At 46.3% G+C, this 20900-nt stretch overlaps 1 protein-coding gene across 1 annotated transcript; it reads right to left on the bottom strand.

Annotated features, from left to right (window-relative positions):
- Nucleotides 1–1764: 1764 nt before the first annotated feature.
- Nucleotides 1765–11219, bottom strand: Uts2 (urotensin 2). Its single transcript, XM_036179872.1, has 4 exons — nt 11117–11219; nt 8975–9085; nt 7523–7566; nt 1765–1878 (listed from the first exon to the last, which is right to left on the bottom strand). Exons 1-4 carry the CDS (start codon nt 11217–11219, stop codon nt 1765–1767), a joined length of 372 nt encoding a protein of 123 aa, XP_036035765.1.
- Between the last annotated feature and the right edge of the window lie 9681 nt (nt 11220–20900).

Raw genomic sequence — 20900 nt, 5'->3', positions numbered from 1 at the left:
AGGAACCAGTTAGGCTTTCGGGTTGCCAATGGGGAGCTCGAGCTAGTTTGATTGTTACAACTGAAAAACCGTAATTCTCATAGGCAGACTTGATGTTCACATGCTTGAATTTACATACCTGCTTCTCTTCTGAGCTAGATTAGGAAAGCTTTGTCAGAGCTGTGTTTGAAGGCATTGGTGATGTTTGCTGACAGCGGTGAGTACGGGCCATGTATGTCTCATGGTTGGTGCTCAACTGCATGTTTCAGGGGAATGGCTGGTCTCATGCAGGGAAGCTTGTTTCTTCAGGAACCTTAGGGTACCCAGCCTGTGGTTCTGTGGTCAGTCACAGGGCCTGTGGCACCCAGACAAGGTATCTGGTCATCCACAGACTGCCACGATTATACATGGAATGCTAGTGTATTTACACCTGTGGGTCTTAAAGATTGATAACCTACTGATTCCATTGCACAGCCCAAATCCCTGCAAATCTAAGAACACAGGGTGTTTTGCCTTTAGTAGCTGAAGGGAAGTAAGTTTTCATTACTTAGTGTGAGTCGGCCTTGATCTTAACTCACAGAGGTTGAGCGCAGGGAAGTTTTCAGGTGCTCAGTACTGCAGCAACAAAGAGCAAGATTCAGCACATGGACTCCCCACAAGAAACAGTTCAGACCATCCCTAGCCCTTCCTGCCAGGCGCCTTGGCATTTGAGCTTTCAAGCTAAGGTACTGCCTTCCTGGAAAGGAGCAATGAGGATGCTTGCCTCATGAGCACCAAGCACCAGATCCCATCCTCAGCACTACAGACTCTGGATGTGATGACATCCACTTGCCTGCCTAGCATTCAGGATATGGAGGCAGGAGAATCAGGAGTTCAAGGTTGGCTACATACTGAGTTCAGGGATACATGAGACCCTGTTCCCTCCCCCAAATAGAAATAAAAGCAACATATATTGTGGGAGGCCAACCCCCATCTTTTAAAAGGGTTCCTAAGAGGAGGAGAGAGGGATATGAAACTTTTAGATAGAAAGACAGCGAAGAGGAGACAGACAGAAACACAGGATAGCTTCAGGAGGACCTGGGTCAAAATCCAACGGCCCCTCTGTCTCTTCGAAAGGGATTTTTATAACAACGCCAAGGGGTGGGGCAAAAGACCTCACCTTGCTAGAGCAAAGCACACCATACAGCCAAGTGTAGACCCTTCCAAATACCTGGTAACCACTCCTGTGGTCAAATCATCCCCTAATGCAGCCCTGCTGGGTAAAGCAAGCTCAGATTCTTGGACCATGAGTAAATTCTCACTAGGAAACCTCTGTGGGTCCCCACAATATATTCATTTTTAAGGGTTGAAATGTTATAACAGATTTATTCTTAAATCATTTGTGACTTGAGAGACTTGGATAAATCTTTCTTTGTGCCTTTTTCTTCTTACTCTGTGCTGTGTGCTTCTGTTCACTTATTGCTTTACTTAGACATTTTTGCATTGCCCAAGATAGAACAGAGAACTCACATAGTTAGGCAAGCCCTGCCACTGACCTACTCTTCCAGCCCAACTTGTACATTTTCAGGAAATGCTAAATGGGCCAGTGGGGGGGGGGGTTACATATTTTCAGGATGTACATATACAAGTAAACTTGACCACATGTGATACTTGCGAAACATAGAGGATTTATTTCTCATAATAATGAAGAATGGGGTATAGTTAGCCTGATTTTTCTTCAGGCATCTTCCTTTTTAATTTTCTAAAGAAGTGGTTCTAAGGAGACGAGTTGATGCTCAGAACTCTTCAAATGCAGTATTTCCAGAAGCATTCCGAGACAGGCCTCTGTTGCTTATGTTGTTTCCTGGTTCTTGCCAAAAGACGACTCAGAACAGTGTTAGAGTCTTGTCCAGAAAAAGCCTGAAACCAGAGGTCCAGAAAAGTAGATAAGTGACCTGAATTCAGAATCCTCACTGGGGGTCCTCAGGGCTCTCTCCAGCTCTCATCCAGTCTGCTTAACCCTGTGGTTCCTTGAGTTCCACTGCCAGGATTAAAGGCATATGTGCCACCATTTTCTGGCCTCTATATCTAGTGGCTGTCTGTTCTCTGACCCCAGATAAGTTATTAGAATGCACAATATTTTGGGGAACACAATATCATCATCCTTACTTCTGTCAGTGATGAGCAATGCTGTGTAAGTGTAAGCCAAATAAACCTTTTCTCCCCAGGTTGCTTTGTTCACAGTGTTTGATCACAGCAGTAGTAATCCTAACTAGACTGCCTTCTGTGTAGAAGCATATAAACATCGAGTAAGGACTTTTCGATAGCTGCACACAGAAGCCCTCCTAGTCCTGAGAGCTTCGGGTGGTGCTCAGTGTCTCTAGGCTCTCACCAGAATGCTGGAGGTTGTTACAAGGACAGGGGTGTCTCTGGTCCAGGTCTGTAGAGAGCCACGTGTAGCCGCACCCTAAAGATGGCTCTGGCTTCTACCCTCTGCCTTCCCGATGGCAAACACTCTTTATGGTAAACAGCTCCTTATTTGGCTATGGCTGGATTCGTGTGTTGCTGGCATATGCGTGAACCTGTGGACAGTGCCCACGTGGCTGCTTGGGGTTGGCAGCCCAGCCCTACTTAGGTGCTGGGAGAGGCTTGCCCCAGCGAGAGAGACACAATATAATTAATCAAAGGTCTAAATAAACTGTGATGAGAAGGATCCAGGTGTCGTGTCTTCCTTGCTGGTCGAGGCGGGCGCGACAAGTGGTGGCCCATACAGGGACAATTACCACGACTCTCTCCGGATTCAGAACTCATTTACAGTCAGGCGGTACCGGTAAGTCCTCAGAAAAAACTGGGGATCCGCGACAAAAGCGGGTAACGCTCACCTGTAGAAGGGAGAGCGGGAGAGCAGAGCCGCGACTAGAGCGGACGGATAATTCAATTGGGCCGCGACTAGAGCGGACGGGTAATTAAAATAACAAAGTCAACAGATGGAACCTGTTCTGCGACTACAGCAGACGGGTAATTTGCATAACAAAACCCGAGGGTAAAACAAACCAACAGGTAAAACAAAACAAGCAGGAGCCCGGAGGGCTGGAGCAATTCTACAAAGGCTCTGAGAAACCTCTGAGAAACTTTTCAAATTGAGAAAAGAAAAAAATATATATATATATATACTAACATGGGCGCCTCCTCCTCGCACCCAATTTTTTTGGCTCTTAACGAGCTGCTTCTCTCTAAGAAACTAAAAATAAAAAAACGCACCTTAGAACGATTTTTACAACAATGTGATGTAATTGCTCCTTGGTTTGCAATTTCAGGAAGCCTCACAGTGCCTTCCTGGGAAAAGTTGGGAGGAGACCTAGATTTGGATTGACAAGATTCCGAAGCTCAAGGACATAGGGTTGTATAACGCCAGAGTGACCTTCGGAATCTTGTCAATTTAACAAATTTGTACTAACATTTGGAACACTGGCATAACCCAGTCCCTGCAATGTTTGTGAGGAAGCCTGTATAGGCCAACCTCAAGGCCAATCTTTGCTAGCTATGATATTGTAATCTGCACCTGCAATCCAAATCTCTGGGGGAGGGATCTTATGAAATCCATGGGCTTTCAATTAAATAATAAATACTCCAAAGAATCTAAAAATATTATAAAAAACATGGGGTGTCATCCTGATTTTGGCCTGGGAAAATTTTTACAAGACAAAAAAGAGCCAATACAAACAGTACCTAAGAAACCCAAACAAGGGTTGGGTTTTTCCTAGGGGCCGCTGAGGAGGGCATTCCCATAACCTGGGTAACAGAGGAGCCAGTTTGGGTTCCTCAATGGCCACTCTCCTCTGAAAAATTACATGCTACATATCAATTAATGAAAGAACAATTAGAAAAAAGGCATATTAAACCCTCTCTTTCTCCCTGAAATACACCCATATTTGTCATCAAAAAAAAATCAAAAAAATAGAGATTGTTACATGATCTTAGAGCTATAAATAAACAAATGAGAATTATGGGACCTGTACAGCATGGTCTTCCATTGCTGTCAGCCTTGCCTAAAAATTGGCCTATTATTATGGTAGATATTAAGGACTGCTTCTTTTCCATTCCACTAAATAACAAAGACAGTGAGAGATTCGCTTTCACTTTACCGTCCACTAATCATAAGGAACCTGATAAAAGATATCAATGGGTTATATTGCCACAAGGCATGGCCAATAGTCCTACAATATGTCAATTATTTGTAACAACTGCTTTAGAACCTTTGAGAGCACGTTTTCCAGGCTTAAAATGCCTCCATTATATGGATGATATACTGTTAACAGCTAAAGAAGAGAACATTCTTCAAAAAGCATATAGCTCACTTGTAAAACTGCTAAAGCAAAAGGGACTCTGTATTGCCCCTGAGAAGATACAACAGAACAAAATTGTCAATTATCTTTGCTCTAAAATAACTAATCATTATATCATGCCACAAAAGATAGAGTTAAAAAAGGATCATCTTTGCACACTAAATGATTTTCAAAAATTATTAAAAAATATAAATTAAATAAAAAAAAGTTTAGAAATGGCCAATTATGAGTTAAAACCATTATATGATATTTTAATTAAAGATACAGCCTTGGATTCACCGAGGCAATTAACCAATACAGCCCGAGAAGCCTTAACAAAATTAAAAGATAAACTACAAAGAGCTTTTCTTCAAAGAGTACAAAATAATGAGGATATTACCCTGTGCATTCTGCCTACCCAGTTACAACCTAAGGGAATTTTATGACAAAAAGGACCCTTGTTATGGATTTATACTAAAATCTCACCTACAAAATCAATTGAGTATTATCCTGTTACAATGACATTACTTGCGCAACAGGGTATTCAACAATGTTTACAATATTTTGGGACGTCACCACAAACGCTAGTTGTTCCTTATGATTCTACTCAAATCAAGGTATTATATGCTGCCATAGATAATTGGACAATTCTGCGTTGTACCTATCCAGGACACATAGATTGTCATTATCCTAAACATCCACTATTAACTTTCTTTAAAGAACATCCTATAGTTTTCCCTAAAATAACTGCTTCAAAGCCCATTCCAGGAAATGTTATATTTACAGATGGGTCTAAGACAGGCTATGGTGCTTATATGATAGATTCTAATAAACCTGTAAAGCATCAATTCTTGCCAGGTGCACCTCAACAGGTGGAGCTTTCAATAGTTCTTAAAATTTTCAAGGCTTGTCCATTTGCATTTAATTTAATGTCAGATTCTAGTTATGTTGTTAATGCTTTAAAAAGCCTTAAATATACAGGGCCCATCAAATCTTCTAGCCCGGTTAGCTCATTGTTTAGACAATTACAGAAACTGATCTGACAACATAAAAATCCCTTTTTTGTGCAACATATCCGTACACATACCAGTCTGCCAGGTCCATTGGCTAAAGGCAATGATATAGTAGATCAATGCACTAGACAGAAATGGATGTTTATGGCTTCTGCCATACAACGAACATATGCTTTCCACAAAGAATTTCATGTTAATACAAGGACATTACAACAAAAGTTTTCTATCTCACGTACAGAGACACAAAAGATGGTACTAGATTGTTCCCAATATGTCATTTTTCATCATCCTTCTAGCTTAGGAGTTAACCCTCATGGTTTGCTCCCCCTAAAAATATGACAAATGGATGTTACACACATCTCTAAATTTAGACGTGTCAAATATGTACATGTATCTGTTGATACCCTCTGGCAGATTGCCCAACTCGGCTGCCAATGAAAGTATAAAGGGTTGTATATGACTAATGTCCCATATAATAATTTTACCCATGCTACAGATTTATCTAAAAAGTTGTCTAGTTATCTTTTAGGTAATTGGACTGGAGAGTTCGATAACCTGATGGACCAGCTGAGAATGGCTATTGTCACGGTAAATTCGACTCGAATGGATACCGGACTGGTGGAGGGATTATCTTCCTAGATTGCTACAGCCATGGATCACATAAAGGAATGGGCGGAAATAGGAGCCCTAGTAGATTTACTGGTGCTCACCTCCCTAGTATGCTTATGGTGCATTTGTCGCATTAGGATCTCACAGCGTCGCCATGCAGCCATGATTGTCCAAGCCTTTATGGCCATTGATACAGGACAGTCTCCCCAAGCCTGGTTGGCTACTTTAAAAGATATTTAGACACAGGATGCGAGGCCTGCGCACTGCACTTGAGGTTATGATACGCTGACCTCAAGAAGAACAAGTCTGATTGCATGTGGGTTGGTACCCTAACTCCCACCTCTGTGAAAAGGGTATCGGACGGGTCTAGTGTTCTCTGGGTGGACGACGCCTGGACAAACATTAGTACATGTTCCATTTTAGCAGAGATCAGACCTCTACTCTTGCCTGTTGCTCTGCAAAACAAAAAGGGGGAAACTGTAGAGAGCCGCGTGTAGCCGCACCCTAAAGATGGCTCTGGCTTCTACCCTCTGCCTTCCCGATGGCAAACACTCTTTATGGTAAACAGCTCCTTATTTGGCTATGGCTGGATTCGTGTGTTGCTGGCATATGCGTGAACCTGTGGACAGTGCCCACGTGGCTGCTTGGGGTTGGCAGCCCAGCCCTACTTAGGTGCTGGGAGAGGCTTGCCCCAGCGAGAGAGACACAATGTAACTAATCAAAGGTCTAAATAAACTATGATAAAAAGGATCCAGGTGTTGCGTCTTCCTTGCTGGTCGAGGCGGGCGCGACACAGGTCCGTGAATGTTGATCTTGTGATTTCTTGGGAGACCCTTACATAGTCATGAACACTGACTGTCATGGCAGAAGGCAAGGCCAGGGGAGACCCCTCAGCAAGCATGCAGTGGTCCCCACTAACTGCACACCATTTGTGTGTGTCTGTCACTCACTCCTTGCCCCAGGCTTTGCACCACTTTGCATCCTGGGGAGGGGGCACATCATCCTTCCAATCCCTTCCTGTGGTGCCCCACGCTGACTAATGTATCAATCCCTGCAGATCTGTTGAACTGCAAGTTGACTGGTAGGCCCTGGTGGTGTGGAGATGATGCATTTCTCACCAGCTTCCTAGTGATGGTGGTGCTCCTGGGGCCATGTGGCAGGGTAGTGGACAGCAAAGGCTCCTGCCACTCTTTTTCTCTTACATGTCTCTATAATTTACCTAGAACAGGTGTTGGGTTTTTTGTTTTTTTATTTTTTTGGTTTTTGTTGTTTTTGGTTTTTTGAGACAGGGTTTCTCTGTGTATCTTTGGAGCCTGTCCTAGAACTCACTCAGTAGCCCAGGCTGGCCTCGAACTCATAGAGATCCGCCTGCCTCTGCCTCCCTAGTGCTAGAACTAAAAGGCGTGCACTACCACCACCCAGCTTGCTTAAGTTCTTGTTACAGTTATATATCCATATTCTATGAATCAGTTTAGAAAAAATATGATTGAAAGAAGACTGGCCGATCATTTTAATATGTGATTTCCACCAAGAACACTCTTAGGTCATAAATTAAGGGTTCTGTAAAATTGAATATGAGAAGTTCAGCTTTTCTCCCTCAAAACCTAGAGTCCTTACCTTTCTCAAGCTTCCCCTTAGGGTGGGAGTATCATCACTGGGATCTGGAAAACAGTTTGACACCATGTCATCAGACCTACTATTTCTTGTTTTTCTTTTGTAAAAGCAGGAGCTCACTGTGTAGACTAAGTTGGCCTCACAAAGATCCACCTGTGGCATTTGTCTCCACACCTAGCAGTTAAGCTGATTTTAAAACATACAAAATCTAAGGTTCCAAGGCTGGAAAGAGCTCATAGCTGCACAGGAACCAGATCTCCAGAACCATATAAAAGCAGGGTTGAGCATGGAGGCCGCCCTGATCCCTTAACACTCACTCAGAAGGTAGAGAAGGATCCCTGGAACAAACTGGCTTCTAAGAGCTGGATTAAGGTGGTCCAGGCTCAGGTAGAGACCTGCCTCAGTAAATAAAGTGAGAGCTGGGGAAAACACCTGCTGTCAACTTTGCCCCCCACATGCTCACATGGGCCCCCACACACATGCACACCACACATGCAAAGAAGAAAAAAATAGAACATCCCTACATAATGTCTAGTTTCTAGTCCCTTCCTCACTGAGGCAGTGTGTACCTGAATGCAGACAAGGATTCTGACCTCACCACTTTTAATTTTTCTCATTAACCATAGTTTGTCAAAAATTACAGTTGGACTGTCAGAATTGTCTTCTGAAAGACTCCATCATCCAGATGTTCTGAGCACTGTATCAGTGTGTGGATAAAGAGTCAAATCTGTAATCTTCTCCATCAGTTTGTTGTTTGTTGAGATGAGGTCTCAGGCTGTCCACAGACCTATGGGCTTACAAGTAGAAGTCACCATGTCCGGTGCTACTCATCACTCTGACCTTCTAAGTATTGTACTTGGTTTTGTTTTGGTTTTTGGTTTGTTTGTTTGTTGTTGTTGTTTTGTTGTTGGGTTTTTTGTTGTTGTTTTGGTTTGGGTTTTTTTTTTTTTGCTGTTGTTGGTGAGAGAGAGACAGAGACAGAGAGATAGAGAGACAGAAACAGAGAGACAGAGACAGAGAGAGCAAATATGTAGCCTAGACTTGCCTCAAACTCACAATCCTGCCTCAGCCTCTAAGTGCAGAGATTGCATCATGCCTGGCATAGACTGTCCTTACCATTCCTATGTACTGATTAAGAAACTGAGATATAGGAGATTAAATACATTGTAAAGATGGTAGTAAGTGAGACACAAAGATCTACATTTGGCCTCAGTGGCACTGGGTAGCCAGCATTGCCTGCCTTAAACAGTTCATGTGAAAAAGAGTTCTGTCTATCGTGGGGAGCCTGGGCTTGCAGCACTTGCTGAAGCTGGAGGGTGAAAGGAGAGTAGGCGAAGAGGGTCTTAGGAGATGTTGTTTCATATAGTTCAGCTTCTAGAGCTTTCTCTGATAGCTAGCATAGAAGGCAAATTTAGTAGCTATGGAAGCCACCCATAAGCCCGAGAATACCTTCACCTGCTTCCCCGAGACCTTCGCCTGCCTCTGTGCCCATTGCCTGTCGCAGCGTCTGCAGGAGGGCCATCCTTTCCAGCTCCTCCAGAGCCAAGTGAGCATCCTCTTCAAGCACTGTGGGGTAGAGACAGACAAGTAGGCCACCCTAGCCTTCACCTGGCTGTCTCTGGTCCCTGTCTTTGGTGAGTACCAGGACAGGGAGGTGGATTCTGGAACTCCAAATGAGGACTTGGTGATCTGTCACAGTGGCATTTAGCAGAAAGATCTTACACAAGCCAGCAGGAGTCTAAAAGTGAGGAACCCATTGACCACCCCTCCTACTATTGCAGCCCCCTGCCTTGGGCAGGAGAGGGAGGCAGTGCCATGAGACCCCAAATGCCAGTTTGGCTCAGAAAGTCAGATTTGTCTCCCCTTATCCATTGCTACCTGTTGGCCCTTCCTTTTGAGATGTGTGAGTGGGAGACTGAAGAAAGCATGGTGGCACCCCTACTGTATGTACCTCACAGTGGGGGTTCACCTGAGGCTTCAAATGCTGCATTGTGACTTCTCTGTGAAATTGACTGATACCCAAGGTGTGTGTGGTGTGTATGGTAAGTGAGGGAAATGTGGTGCATGCATGTAAGGTATGCATGGTAAGTATACTTGGGATGTGTGCTATGTGCAAGCCAGGTATGGTACGTGTGTGGTGTGAGGTGTAAGTCCATGCATCATGTGTGGCAAATGTGTGTAAAGAGTGATAGCAGGTATGAGGTGTGTTCTACATGCAACAGGTGTATACACTGAGTGCGTGCAGCGTTTGTGGTAAATGTACTGGGTATGTATGCTAAGTGCATGCAAAATGTGTGTGAGCAGTGGAGGCTGACAGTGGGACATGTGTCTTAGATAGGCACCAGCCCGATGAGCTGCTCTGGGAGTCAGGCTGGAAAGCCACACACGACACTGGATGCTGCAGGCTGACAAATAGTCATCTTGTCACCTTAATGGGAAGACAATGAGCAAAGCATTATAAAGGCATCTGAGTGCATTCACAGTATTCCTTGGGAATACTGATGAAAACCTTCCCCTTTGATAATGGGCGAATGCCAGTGCTGAAGGGGATTTGTGAGGAGCCAACCTGAGGGACCTGTGTGGGACCTGAGTAAGAGGCCAGCCTCATTTCAGCGTCTTATTGTAGATGTTTAAAGTGGCGTCAGGACCAAAGCATTCCTGGTTTCTTTTTGCAGTGTGTACTGGCCCTTTTAAAAGACAGAATCGGTTCCTGCCTGGTTTTGACCACCAGGCTAAGTGCCAGTGTGACTCCAGTGACGCCAGCACTGATTGGCAGGATGTGAGTGATGCTCAAAAAGGAGGAGAATGTTGGCAGGAGACGCAGACTAGAACGTGTAACAGCGATGGCGTCGCGTCGGGGAGAGCCTGCTCCTGAAGAAAGTGTCTGAGAGCAGCCAGAGGCAGGGGCCAGGAAGCTGGCTCCACAGGGAGAGCCCTTGCCCCCAAGTCTGCTCACATGCTAGAGAACCAGCCTCTTTGAGTCTTCCCCTGACCACCACACTGTGTGCATGCACACAGGATAAACATAAAGGGAATTTTGTTTTAAGTAGCCAAGCTAAATAGTAAATCCAGTTACATCTTTATGGAATCTAACACACAACCTACATCCAAAATTAAAGGGTTGTGGTAAAATTTCTAGTTTTTTTTTTTTTATTTAATTTGAACTTGAAACATTAAGTAAGACAAAAGGAAAACATAAACATACTTGATGTCTGTGAGGCACCCAGCTTCAGCTGCCACTGTGCTTAACGAAACCTTTTGTTTCATACAACACAGATGACTGCTTTCTAACACACATGACAAAGTAAATACCCGACTAGTCTGGAGCTGGAAAAACCACTCCTACACTCAACCAGTCCACTCAAAACTGAAGGTAATGTTCTAAACTCAGTCCAAAACTGACCACTATGAAAGCTTGAGCTACATTTATGACATGAAATAAGCAATGCTACGTGTCTGTGTTTAAAGAAGACACACAGGAAGGGTCTCCTGATCCTCTCCTCCAAAGCATGGTTTACAGAAGACCCCTTTTAGCCAGAATCCCTTTCCTGCTCCTGAGTGGTACCTAGAACTGTTACAAACAAACAGTCACCTCACCTGGAAGCCGAAGAGTCTCTTCACCAGTGTCAGTGATGGGAAGGGACAGGAGTGGGTCCAGGAGTCCTAGAAAAAGCAGACAGCAGAAGACCAGCCTGTCCATGATGATGGAGAGAAATCCTGCTGGGCTTCTGCTCTGTAGAACTTCCGACTCTCTCCTCATTGAGGGATTGCCCGTTTTATCTACCATCCTGTGACCTCAGATGTCCCCTCCAAAAAAATAAAATGAATTTATTGGCTAGGGAGGCTAAAAGGTAATCACTTTGCATTGATGTAATTTTTCAAAGTAACAATTCATAGACAATAAATCACAAGTGAAAGACAGGCTTAGACATGATGTGGCCAAGGCAGAAGGACGAAGATTGATGAGTTGTAGAAGTGATGCGAGGTATGACGTGAAATATGTCAGCTTCTTAGAAAATCTTTGACTTGTGACTAGATGAATTGTCATGTTGTATTAAACCAGTTTGAAATAGTAAAGACACATAGCAAGATTTGCTCAAAACCCAAGTCCAGTGTATGTACGTGGTTTCCTGTAAAATCACAAGCACTCAAGTCTTCAGAGCAAGATTTCCTCGGAGCGGGACGACACTGATCACAGAGGACTGGAGTGCGTCTCCACATTGCCCCGCCAGGACCACGCCCAGGCAGTGGCTTCTCTAGACACACTGCAGCCCACCAAAGCACTGCTGTTAGCAGCTAATTCACATCACCTAAGTTCTGTGCTTAGACCTTTCCAAGTACGTGTGTGTGAGTATGTGTGTGTGCATGTGCATGCGGGGGTGTGTGTGTGTGTGTGTGACAACCGTGGTCCAACATACCACAGGCTGAAGCAAGAGGGCCCTGAATTTAAGGCCAGTCTGTACTACATCCATAAACCTTCACTCAACCTACAGGTACCAGATTTGAAACCTAAGACCCCAGTGAGTGTGTAAGTTAGTAGATGATAGAGAGTAAGTACAGGAAATAGCAATAGAAGACAGTCAGCTCAAGACGTTCCATATGGGATTGGTATGGATTATATTACAAAACTGAACGTAGTTGTCTTGAGGTAGACTTTCTTTCCTAAAATGCTGTGCTGTAGGCTGGGGATGCAGCTCAGTTGGCATGCTTGTGTGAAGTCCTGAGTTCAATCTTCAGCATAAACCAGATGTGGTGATATGGTAATGCCAACACTTGGGTGATGGAAGTTCAAGGTCTACACATCTTTTTAACAGTCTATGCTGGGGTCAGGCATGGCAGCCCATGCACTTCATCCCAGCACTCAGGAGGTAGAGGCAGGCAGATCTCTTGAGTTCAAGGCCACCCTGGTCTACAGAGTTCCAGGACAGCCAGGGCTACACAGAGAAACCCTGTCTTAAAACAAAACTAGCCGGGCGGTGGTGGCGCACGCCTGTAATCCCAGCACTTGGGAAGCAAAGAGGCAGGTGGATCTCTGTGAGTTCGAGGCCAGCCTGGTCTACAGAGCTAGTCCAGGACAGCCTCCAAAGCTACAGAGAAACCCTGTCTCAAAAAAAACAAAAACAACAACAACAACAAAAAACTAAAAGTCTATAATAGATGTGTTTGCATGTATGCAGTCTGTGCACATTGACATGTAAATCATTCATGTTCTGCCAAAAGGTTGGGGAGTAGGCCAGCCAATCCAGGGGTCTTTGGTGACACTGGAGGACAGTTGTGGGAGGAAGCGATGAAGTCACCCCCCAGAGGCTGGTTGCTTGCCAAGCTTTGTCATTTCCTGGTGACTCAGGGGTCCTCCTGATGGTTAGTGACAGTTTTACTGCGTGGCCTAATTAAGTTACTATGGAAGGCCTAGACATCAATGAAAATTAGCATCTTTCTTTAATAGGCTGTCAATGACAATGTCACCTTGTCCCAGAAATGCTCTGAGGCTTCAGTTCCCACAGTTGGTGTGTGAAGGTGTATAAAGCACTACTGTAGATGCTACCCTCTGAGCATAGCAGCCATCTTCATCAGAGACCCTGATCCCTCAAGATTAGGCCTCACAGAAAGGGGATGGGGTGAGAAAGGTCACCAGATCACAACCACTCTTCCTGTGCTCCCTCCACACCTGCCCACAGCTTACTGATTCTGTGCAGCTGTACCTGGTCTCAGAAGGCACTCCTTACCTAGAGTGCAGACAGTTAACTGGAGCGAGGACTCCATCTGTAAGGGAGTGAGTCTTCACTGATGCAGCCGCTTGGGGTGATCCACGCTCCTGTTTGCCACCCCTCACTCATCCTCTGTAAGCCCAATAAACTCATTGGTTTGCCAGGTTTAATGTGTGTGGAAGCACACAGCTCTGGTGTGTGGTTGGTGGCAGTAGGTGCTTGCTCAGATTTCCCCAGGGAGAGTTGGAACTACCCTCCAAGAGCTGTGGCTTCACATCTGTGCTGGGACATCTGAGAACAATGACCACCTCAAGGAATGTCATGTCTTTAGCTGGCTGCAAAGCTATTCTTAAAATAGAGACATCCACATGTGGTCATGCGTACCTGTAGTCCCAGCATTTGGGAGACAGAGGCAGGGGAATCTGCCAGCCAGGACTGTAAAGCAAGACCTTGTCATAAAACAAAACAAAATCATAGACTACTGGCACATGAAGAGACTTTTAATATATAACAACTAAGTAAGTCATTGTAGGTTTGTATGTCAGGTAACTGATTACTGGTTATTCCCTCTATCCAAAATGCTGTTGCCCCAGACAGCTACATAGCTAACTCAGTTCCCCTACTTTAATGGACAAAGTTTCTTTAAAATTGCAAACTGTATTTTCCATTCGTGTGTGTGTGTGTTGCATGTGCATGCCTGTGTATTCACATGTGAAGGGAGCTGTGCATATGTCCCTGAATGAACATGGAGAGGTCAGGTGTATATATTTCTCTACAGCTCTTCGGCTTATTTCTGAGGCACTCAGCAATCAGCTAGACTGACTGGCCAGCAAGCTACAGGGATCCTCCTGCCTCCATCACCCCCTAATGGTGACGTGCCCACCGTTAGTTACAGTGTGGCACCTGCACCGGCTCTTTTCATGGGATATGAACTCAGGACCTCACACTTGTCTTGTAAGCACTTTACCCACAGAGCCATCTCTCCAGCCCCAATTCTACATCCTTAATAGCCAAACTTACTTAAATTTGCATGTTGGCATCTCCTACCCCTGTTTCTCAGCCTCTTTCTTTACATTTTAAGTATGTCATATTCACAGTCTGTGTCATGTTTTGTTGATATGTTGTGCTTACTGGGGTTACTGTGTGATCCACACAGACGAGCTATCCCAGGTGCCTGCCCACTCCTCTCACCCAGCAAGGGCCTAAGCACCATTAATGCCTGATCCTTTAGCCTTGAGCACAGTGCTTGGGTTCTGTGTGTGTCCTTTTAACGGAAGCTTGTTGCCTGGTTATCTGTCAACGCCTGTGGTGGTTTGGACGAGAATGGCCCAGTGGGCTCATCATATACTTGAATGTTTAGTCCCCAGCTAGTGGAACTGTTTAGGAAGGATTAGGAGATGTGACCTTGTTGAAGGAGGTGTCTCACTGGGGCTTGGGTGAGGAGAGCTTGGTTTCAGGTTTCAACAGTCCATGTCAGGCCCCCCTCACACACACACATGCAACTTAAGAGACCATATGTGAGCTCTCAGCTACTGCTCTAGCACCATGTCTGCCTGTCTGCCCCCATGCTCCCCGCCATGATGATCATAGACTCACTCTCTGAATCTGAGCAAGCACCAATTAAATGCTTCCTTTTATAAGCTGCCTTGGTCATGGTGTCTCCTCACAGTGATGGAACAGTGACTAAGACATGCCCCTCCCCCAAAGTGTGACTTCAGATAATAGTCTTCATAACTCTGTGGGTTCATAATTCTGGCATTAACCATGGACTATTGAAAGCCTGTTGCTGGCCTCACTGAGGAAATGACCTTACTGCCCACTTGGAGGCTAGCCCAGGCTAGCCACTGGCCCTCCCTCCCCTTATATCCTATCCCCAGCAGTTTAATCTGGAGAATTCACAGGGCATCTTGTGAAAGACTAAGGACAAAATCAGAAGTTTTGAGGCCAAAGCTCAGAAGCTGCTCAAGTCCACTGCATTCTCTTGGTCCAAGGAAGCCCTCAAGCCAGCCTCATTCCAGGACTGATGAACTGGTCTGTAGGGCTGCTCTACCAAAGTCCCACTGACAGGGCCACAGAGACAGATGAGGTCAACATATGGTAGGGCTGGTTTCTGCTGATGGCAGGTGGCATCTGCTTCCTGGTGCATGCAATGGCTGTCCTCTCTGCTTGTCTCTGTTCTGTTCTCTTACATGCATCTGTGTGTGCACATGCGGAGACCAGTGGCCAACCTCTGGTGTCATTCCTTAGGAGCTACCCATGTTATTTTTTGAGACAGACTCTCACTGGACTGGGGCTCGCCAATTTGACTAGGTTAGATGGCCAGTGAGTCCTAGAGGTCTGCCTTTGTCCACCTCCCCAGGGCCAAGGTTAGTAGCACATGCCATTGCATTTGGCTTTTGTACATGCATTCTGGGTGATCAAACTCACCCTCATGCTTATGTTGCAAGCACTTTCCTGGGTCGTCTTCCCCACTCCCTGGTCTCTTTCTAGACACCCATCAGACTAGAGTAGAGCTCACTCACCATAATGACCTCAGTTTTTACCTAATCACCTCTGTCTCCTTAGTCCAGTCATATTCTGGTGTGCTGGGGGTAGGACTTGAGCATGTGAATTTGTGAGGGTTGAAGTCAGTCCCCAACAGGATGCCATCTCTTCAAGGGAAGAACATGAAGCTCCGTAGGGAAAAGGAGCCTGAGGACCCGGGTACTGTCACATCAGTCCCTCCTCTAGACTGACCTTCTCTCCTATCCAACAGACCCCCTTCCCAGGACTTTTCACAGCCCAGAGTCAGGCACCACTATGGAAGTGACAAGCTAATACTTTGGCCTTGGCTTTCCAGACTCTAGAACTTCGGGAAGTCACCTCTGTTGCCTCAACTACCCAGTGTACAGAGCTTTGTGACAGCAGGTAGAGCCGACGCAGGAGGGGGTGCTGGATTACTGTCTTATTGCCAGCTTGATAGCAATCAGAGTCAGCTAGACCCCTGGATGTGTCTAGGTGCCGGATTAACTGAACGTGGGACACACACGGCTGGCCTTCCAGTCTCTGTTTGCTCTCAGTGCTGAACTGAGCTACTCTGCTCTGCCTCCCTCTGTGATGTGCTGACCCCTCTGAGGGCATAAGCCAAACAAGCCCTTCCTCCCTCAGGCTGCCTCTGTCAGATGTCTGCTCACAGCAACCCAGAAGTGCCTGACACAGATGATTAAATTATACTTTAAAAAATTTTTTTACAAGATGGTAGCACAAAAGAACTCAACTATACAAAATGTGTGCTTCTTTTCTACATAGTAGTTTCCACAGATAGAAAGGAATTCACAGGTCTCCCAGGGAAGCCCCATAAGAAATGTGTCCTGCTGTTCTGTGTCTGGTCTTTTTAGGGAATGACCTCCGGGTTAGCATGCTCTAGAAGTGTGTTCACATCCACTTTCAAGTGGTCAGCAGGGTGACATCCACCATGGCTGCACATGGGGAGGGGGCTCATTCAGGAGCAACGCTTAGGAAGCTGTGCGTCCGTCCATCCTGGCTTTTGGCAGGGGGATGACTGTAAACGCATGTGTACACACATGTGTCTATTCTTGTTTTGTGTGTGTGTGTGTGTGTGTGTGTGTGTGTGTGTGTGTGTGCGTGCGCGCGCGCCTGTGTGCCTGTAGAGGCCAGAAGAGGCCATCAGATCCCCCGGGACTGGAATTACAAATGGTTATGAGCTGCCATACAGGTTCTGAGAACTGAACCCAGGTTCTCTTCGAGAGCAGCAAGTGTTCTTAACCACTGGGCCATCTCTCTAGCCCTACACATCTCTTTATAATTTTTTTTTAATGAATCTTTTAGGTTTGTAAACAAAATAATGTGTTTTGTTATGGCCTCTTCATACGTTTGTATCATTGTACTCTGTTCTCATTATTCCTCTCTCCCTCCCTTCCATTCCCACCCCTTCCCACGGCATCTTACTGAGATAGCACTCAGGGGCTCAGTTCTGGATGCCAGGCAAGCACAGACATGAGAGAACCAAGTTGACAAGGGCATCCTCACAGGACACCTAACTCAAGTCAACCCTTGAGCCCCCAGCCTGTCTTCCCAATCTGGTCAGAATGTTCATGTCCTCACCACCCTGTGTGAGTGAAGCAGATGACCTAGGCCACATCCAAGCTTTCTCTCAAAGCTAAGCAGTTTTGGCATCACATACAGGAGTCCCAAGGCTCTGAGCACAGCCTGTATGTCTGTTGAAACTCTAATCCCAGGATGATGGGGGTCACGGGAGAAACAGTGTGAGCTCAGATCAGGAGAGCGGGTCTTCAGAGTGTGATTGCTGCCCTTTTAAAAAAAGAGAGACTTGAGGATTCTGTGTGTGTAAAAATATAGTGAGAGAAGTCCACTGTCCAGAGAGCAAGACCTACTCCCTCATCAGGACTGAACCACTAACACTTTGGACATGGTTATGCAGCCTCCAAGACAGGGAAAGCTTGTCTGGTGCACCCTCAGGCTATAGTATCCTTTTCTGGAAGATGGAACAGACTATAGCAGTCAACACATGCCTCCAGAGCCGAGGAATGAGATGCAGAGTGTGATGACATACCTACTCCTCAAGTGACAGATGCTGGCTCAGGCCGGGCAGGACTATTGGTTGTTTTGCTGTTTTGGGCATGACCCTGACCATATTGGAAGGTGGAAGGTGTGTACTAATCCCTTTTCAAGGTAGGCCCTGGGCTCAGGGGCCCCTCCTCTGCAGGGTATCCAGAAAGAATAACTTCTTGCTCCATCACATCACAAAGCACATGGAGCTATGGCCACAGCCCACAGCCAGAGAGCTCTATTCCAGAGTCTAGTTTACATGCTGAGGTTGCTGTTAACAGTCTAGGACAAGCCTCTATCTAGCACACCAAGCCACCACGGGATGCTCCAAGGCAGTGTGTGCAGACTGATGCTTCAATTTGGGACGTTGTTTCTTCAGGAGAGGTATCTACAGCTGTCCTTGTGACCCAGAAGTCACCTCCAGGGAACACTGGGCTGCCAAAGGGATGGTGCCGTGTCTGGGTATAATCCAGCATCGATGTGTCACACACCCGCGTGACGGGGACAGGAAGGGTGACGTACAGTAAACATCCGCTCTAGTTATTGATTTGATTCATCCCATTACCCAATGACTCAAATGTCACCTCCCTGGTGCCGGTACAGCCTCGCCAGTGCATTGTCCTATTATCGATATTAAAGGAGACTGAGAGCCAGCCGTGGAGCTCACTGGGAGTGAAAAAAGTCAAAACACAGGTGTGCCACAAATGACACTGTGAGGAATGCTGAGGAGCAACCACCTGCATAATTTCCTTTCGTGACTAGTGGGTAGTGTGTGTATAATATGTGTACACATTCAGGTGGGTGTGTGCCTGTGTGTTTGCACGCGTTTGGAGGACAGAGGCATATTCCGAAGTTGCTCTCACCTCATTTTTGCAATGGTCTCTCACTGAACCTGGAGCTCATTGATTTGGCTAGACGATCTGGCCCCTGTGCTCCGGCTTGTCTCCTCCTGCCCCCGACACTGGATTCCAAGTGTGTGCCACCATCTTGGCTTTTACGTGGGTGCTGGAGAGCCATGCTCAGATCCCCGTGTTTGCACGACTTCACCCACTGAACTTCTCTCTAGCTCCGTTTCATGATTTTAACTATTCCTGTCTGGACTCAATGGGCTGGAAGGGATGGGCTGAGATCTGTCCCCTAAAATCCATGTAAAAACCCTAAAACCCAGACTCTCTGAATAAGACGGTGTTTGGAGACAAAGTCCTTGACGAGGGATTGAGCCAAAGCGCGGTCTCTACGGTGGACTGTGAACCAAGATGGATAGTGTCCTTGCAGGGAGAGGTCAAAAGGCAGACAGAAGGGGCAGCTGGAGAGCACCCTGGGGAAGACCCCATCTTCAAGCCAAGGAGGCCTTAGAGGGACCCACCCACAGCACCTCACACTTCTGCCTCCAGAAGCTTCTCTCAGATCCTATGAGAAGACAAATTGGTTGGTAAAGAGGCCCAGCCACTGGAGTAGACTGCTTCAGTAGTCTAATGCTAGTTCTACCAGGGGAAGGGTGATGGGGGGGGGCGGGTAGGTAGCAGGGCAGGAAGTCCAGAGGACAACTTTGGATATTGTTTCTCAGGTGCTATCCAACCTGTTTTCTTTTTCTTTCTTTCTCTCTTCTTCTTTTTTTTTTTTTTTTTCCAAGATAGAGTTTCTCTGTGTAACAGTCCTGGCTATCCTAGAACTCTCTCTGTAGACCAGGCTGACCTTGAACTCGCTGAGATCCACCTGCCTCTGCCTCCCAAGTGCTTAGATTAAAGGCGTGTGCCACCACACCTGGCTGCAACCTGTTTTCTTGGATTAGGGCCTGTCACTGAATCTGGAACTCAGTGACTAGGCTGGAATTAAGATTTGAGTGTGAGATGTTCCTCATAGGTTCATGTGTTTGAACACGGTCTCCCACCAGGTGGTGCTGTCTGTTAATGAAACGGTTAGCGGGGAGTACTTTGCTGGAGGAAGTATGCCACTGGGGGTGGACTTCTAGGTTCTGTGTACTCTGGCTCCACTAAGTGTTCCCTCACTCTGCGTTGTGTGTGTGGATGAAATGTGAGGCTGTCTCGCTGTCGTGAGGCCACCCCTTCCTCTAGTGTGACGGACTCTATCCCTTGGGAACTGTAATGCCAGAACACTCTTTCTTCCCAGTGTTACTGTTGATCATTGTGTTCTCCCAGAACAACAGAATGCACTGGGACAGCTGTGCTAGCCGGCCAGCATGCCTGGGAGCAGCTGGGACAGCTGTGCTAGCCTCCCAGCACTGGGAGTAACATGGCCTCTGGGGACCAAACTCAGGTCCCCACATTTACAAGGTAAGCACTTTGAACCCAGCTGTTCTCCCACCTGACAATTCTGTTGTATTTCAAATCTCATCCTGATCAGAAAAACGAATCCTGTCCAGCCCACAAGAGCAGCTGATTCACGTGCCACTCGACTGTCCATAGAATGTTTAGGTTTCTGTTGCTGCGATGAAACACCATGACCAAAGGCAACTTGGAGAGGAAAGGGTTTATTTCACTTACACTTCCATATAACAGTTCATCAAAAGCAGTGAGGGCAGGAACTCAAACAGGGCAGGAACCCGGAGGCAGGTGCTGATGCAGAGGCCATGGAGGGATGCTGCTTACCAGCTTGCCCCCCATGGCTTGCTCAGCCTGCTTTCTTATAGAACCCAGGACCATTAGCTTAGGGTGGCCCCACCCACAATGGGCCGCCCCCCCCCCCCCAATCAATCACTAATTAAGAAAATGCTCTCCAGCTTGGTGTAGTGGCGCAAGCCTTTAGCTCCAGCACATGGAAGGCAGAGGCAGGTGGATCTCTCTAAGTTCAAAGCCAGCCTGGTCTATATGGTGAGTTCGAGGACAGCCAGAGCTATATGTAAGACCTTGTCTCAGAAAATTAAAAATAAAAATAAAAGCCATATAGGCCTGCCTACAGCTAGTGAGTTGGCTGTGTGGAGGTCAGAGGACAGCTTTGCAGGGTCAGTTCTCTCCTGCCACCTTGACTTGGGTTCTGAGGCTTGAACTTGGTTCCTTGGGCTTGTGTCCTTGGGAGGCAGGTGGGTGCCTTCACCTACTGAGCTGTCTTTTGTTGTTGTTGTTGTTGTTTTGTTTTGTTTTTCA

Source organism: Onychomys torridus, chromosome 2, assembly GCF_903995425.1.
Source record: "Onychomys torridus chromosome 2, mOncTor1.1, whole genome shotgun sequence".
Taxonomy (NCBI): Eukaryota; Metazoa; Chordata; class Mammalia; order Rodentia; family Cricetidae; genus Onychomys; species Onychomys torridus.
This window is presented reverse-complemented; position numbering and strand designations above follow the sequence as displayed.

Bases quoted from the DNA above. Each gene is read 5' to 3' on its own strand.
- Uts2 (XM_036179872.1), bottom strand. From the start codon at position 11,219: ATGGACAGGCTGGTCTTCTGCTGTCTGCTTTTTCTAGGACTCCTGGAC. The intron at 9,086-11,116 runs GTGAGGTGACTG...TCTACCCCACAG, and splicing joins AGAGACTCTTCGGCTTCCAG to TGCTTGAAGAGGATGCTCAC. The intron at 7,567-8,974 runs GTGAAGGTATTC...ACTGTTTTCCAG, and splicing joins CGAAGGTCTCGGGGAAGCAG to ATCCCAGTGATGATACTCCC.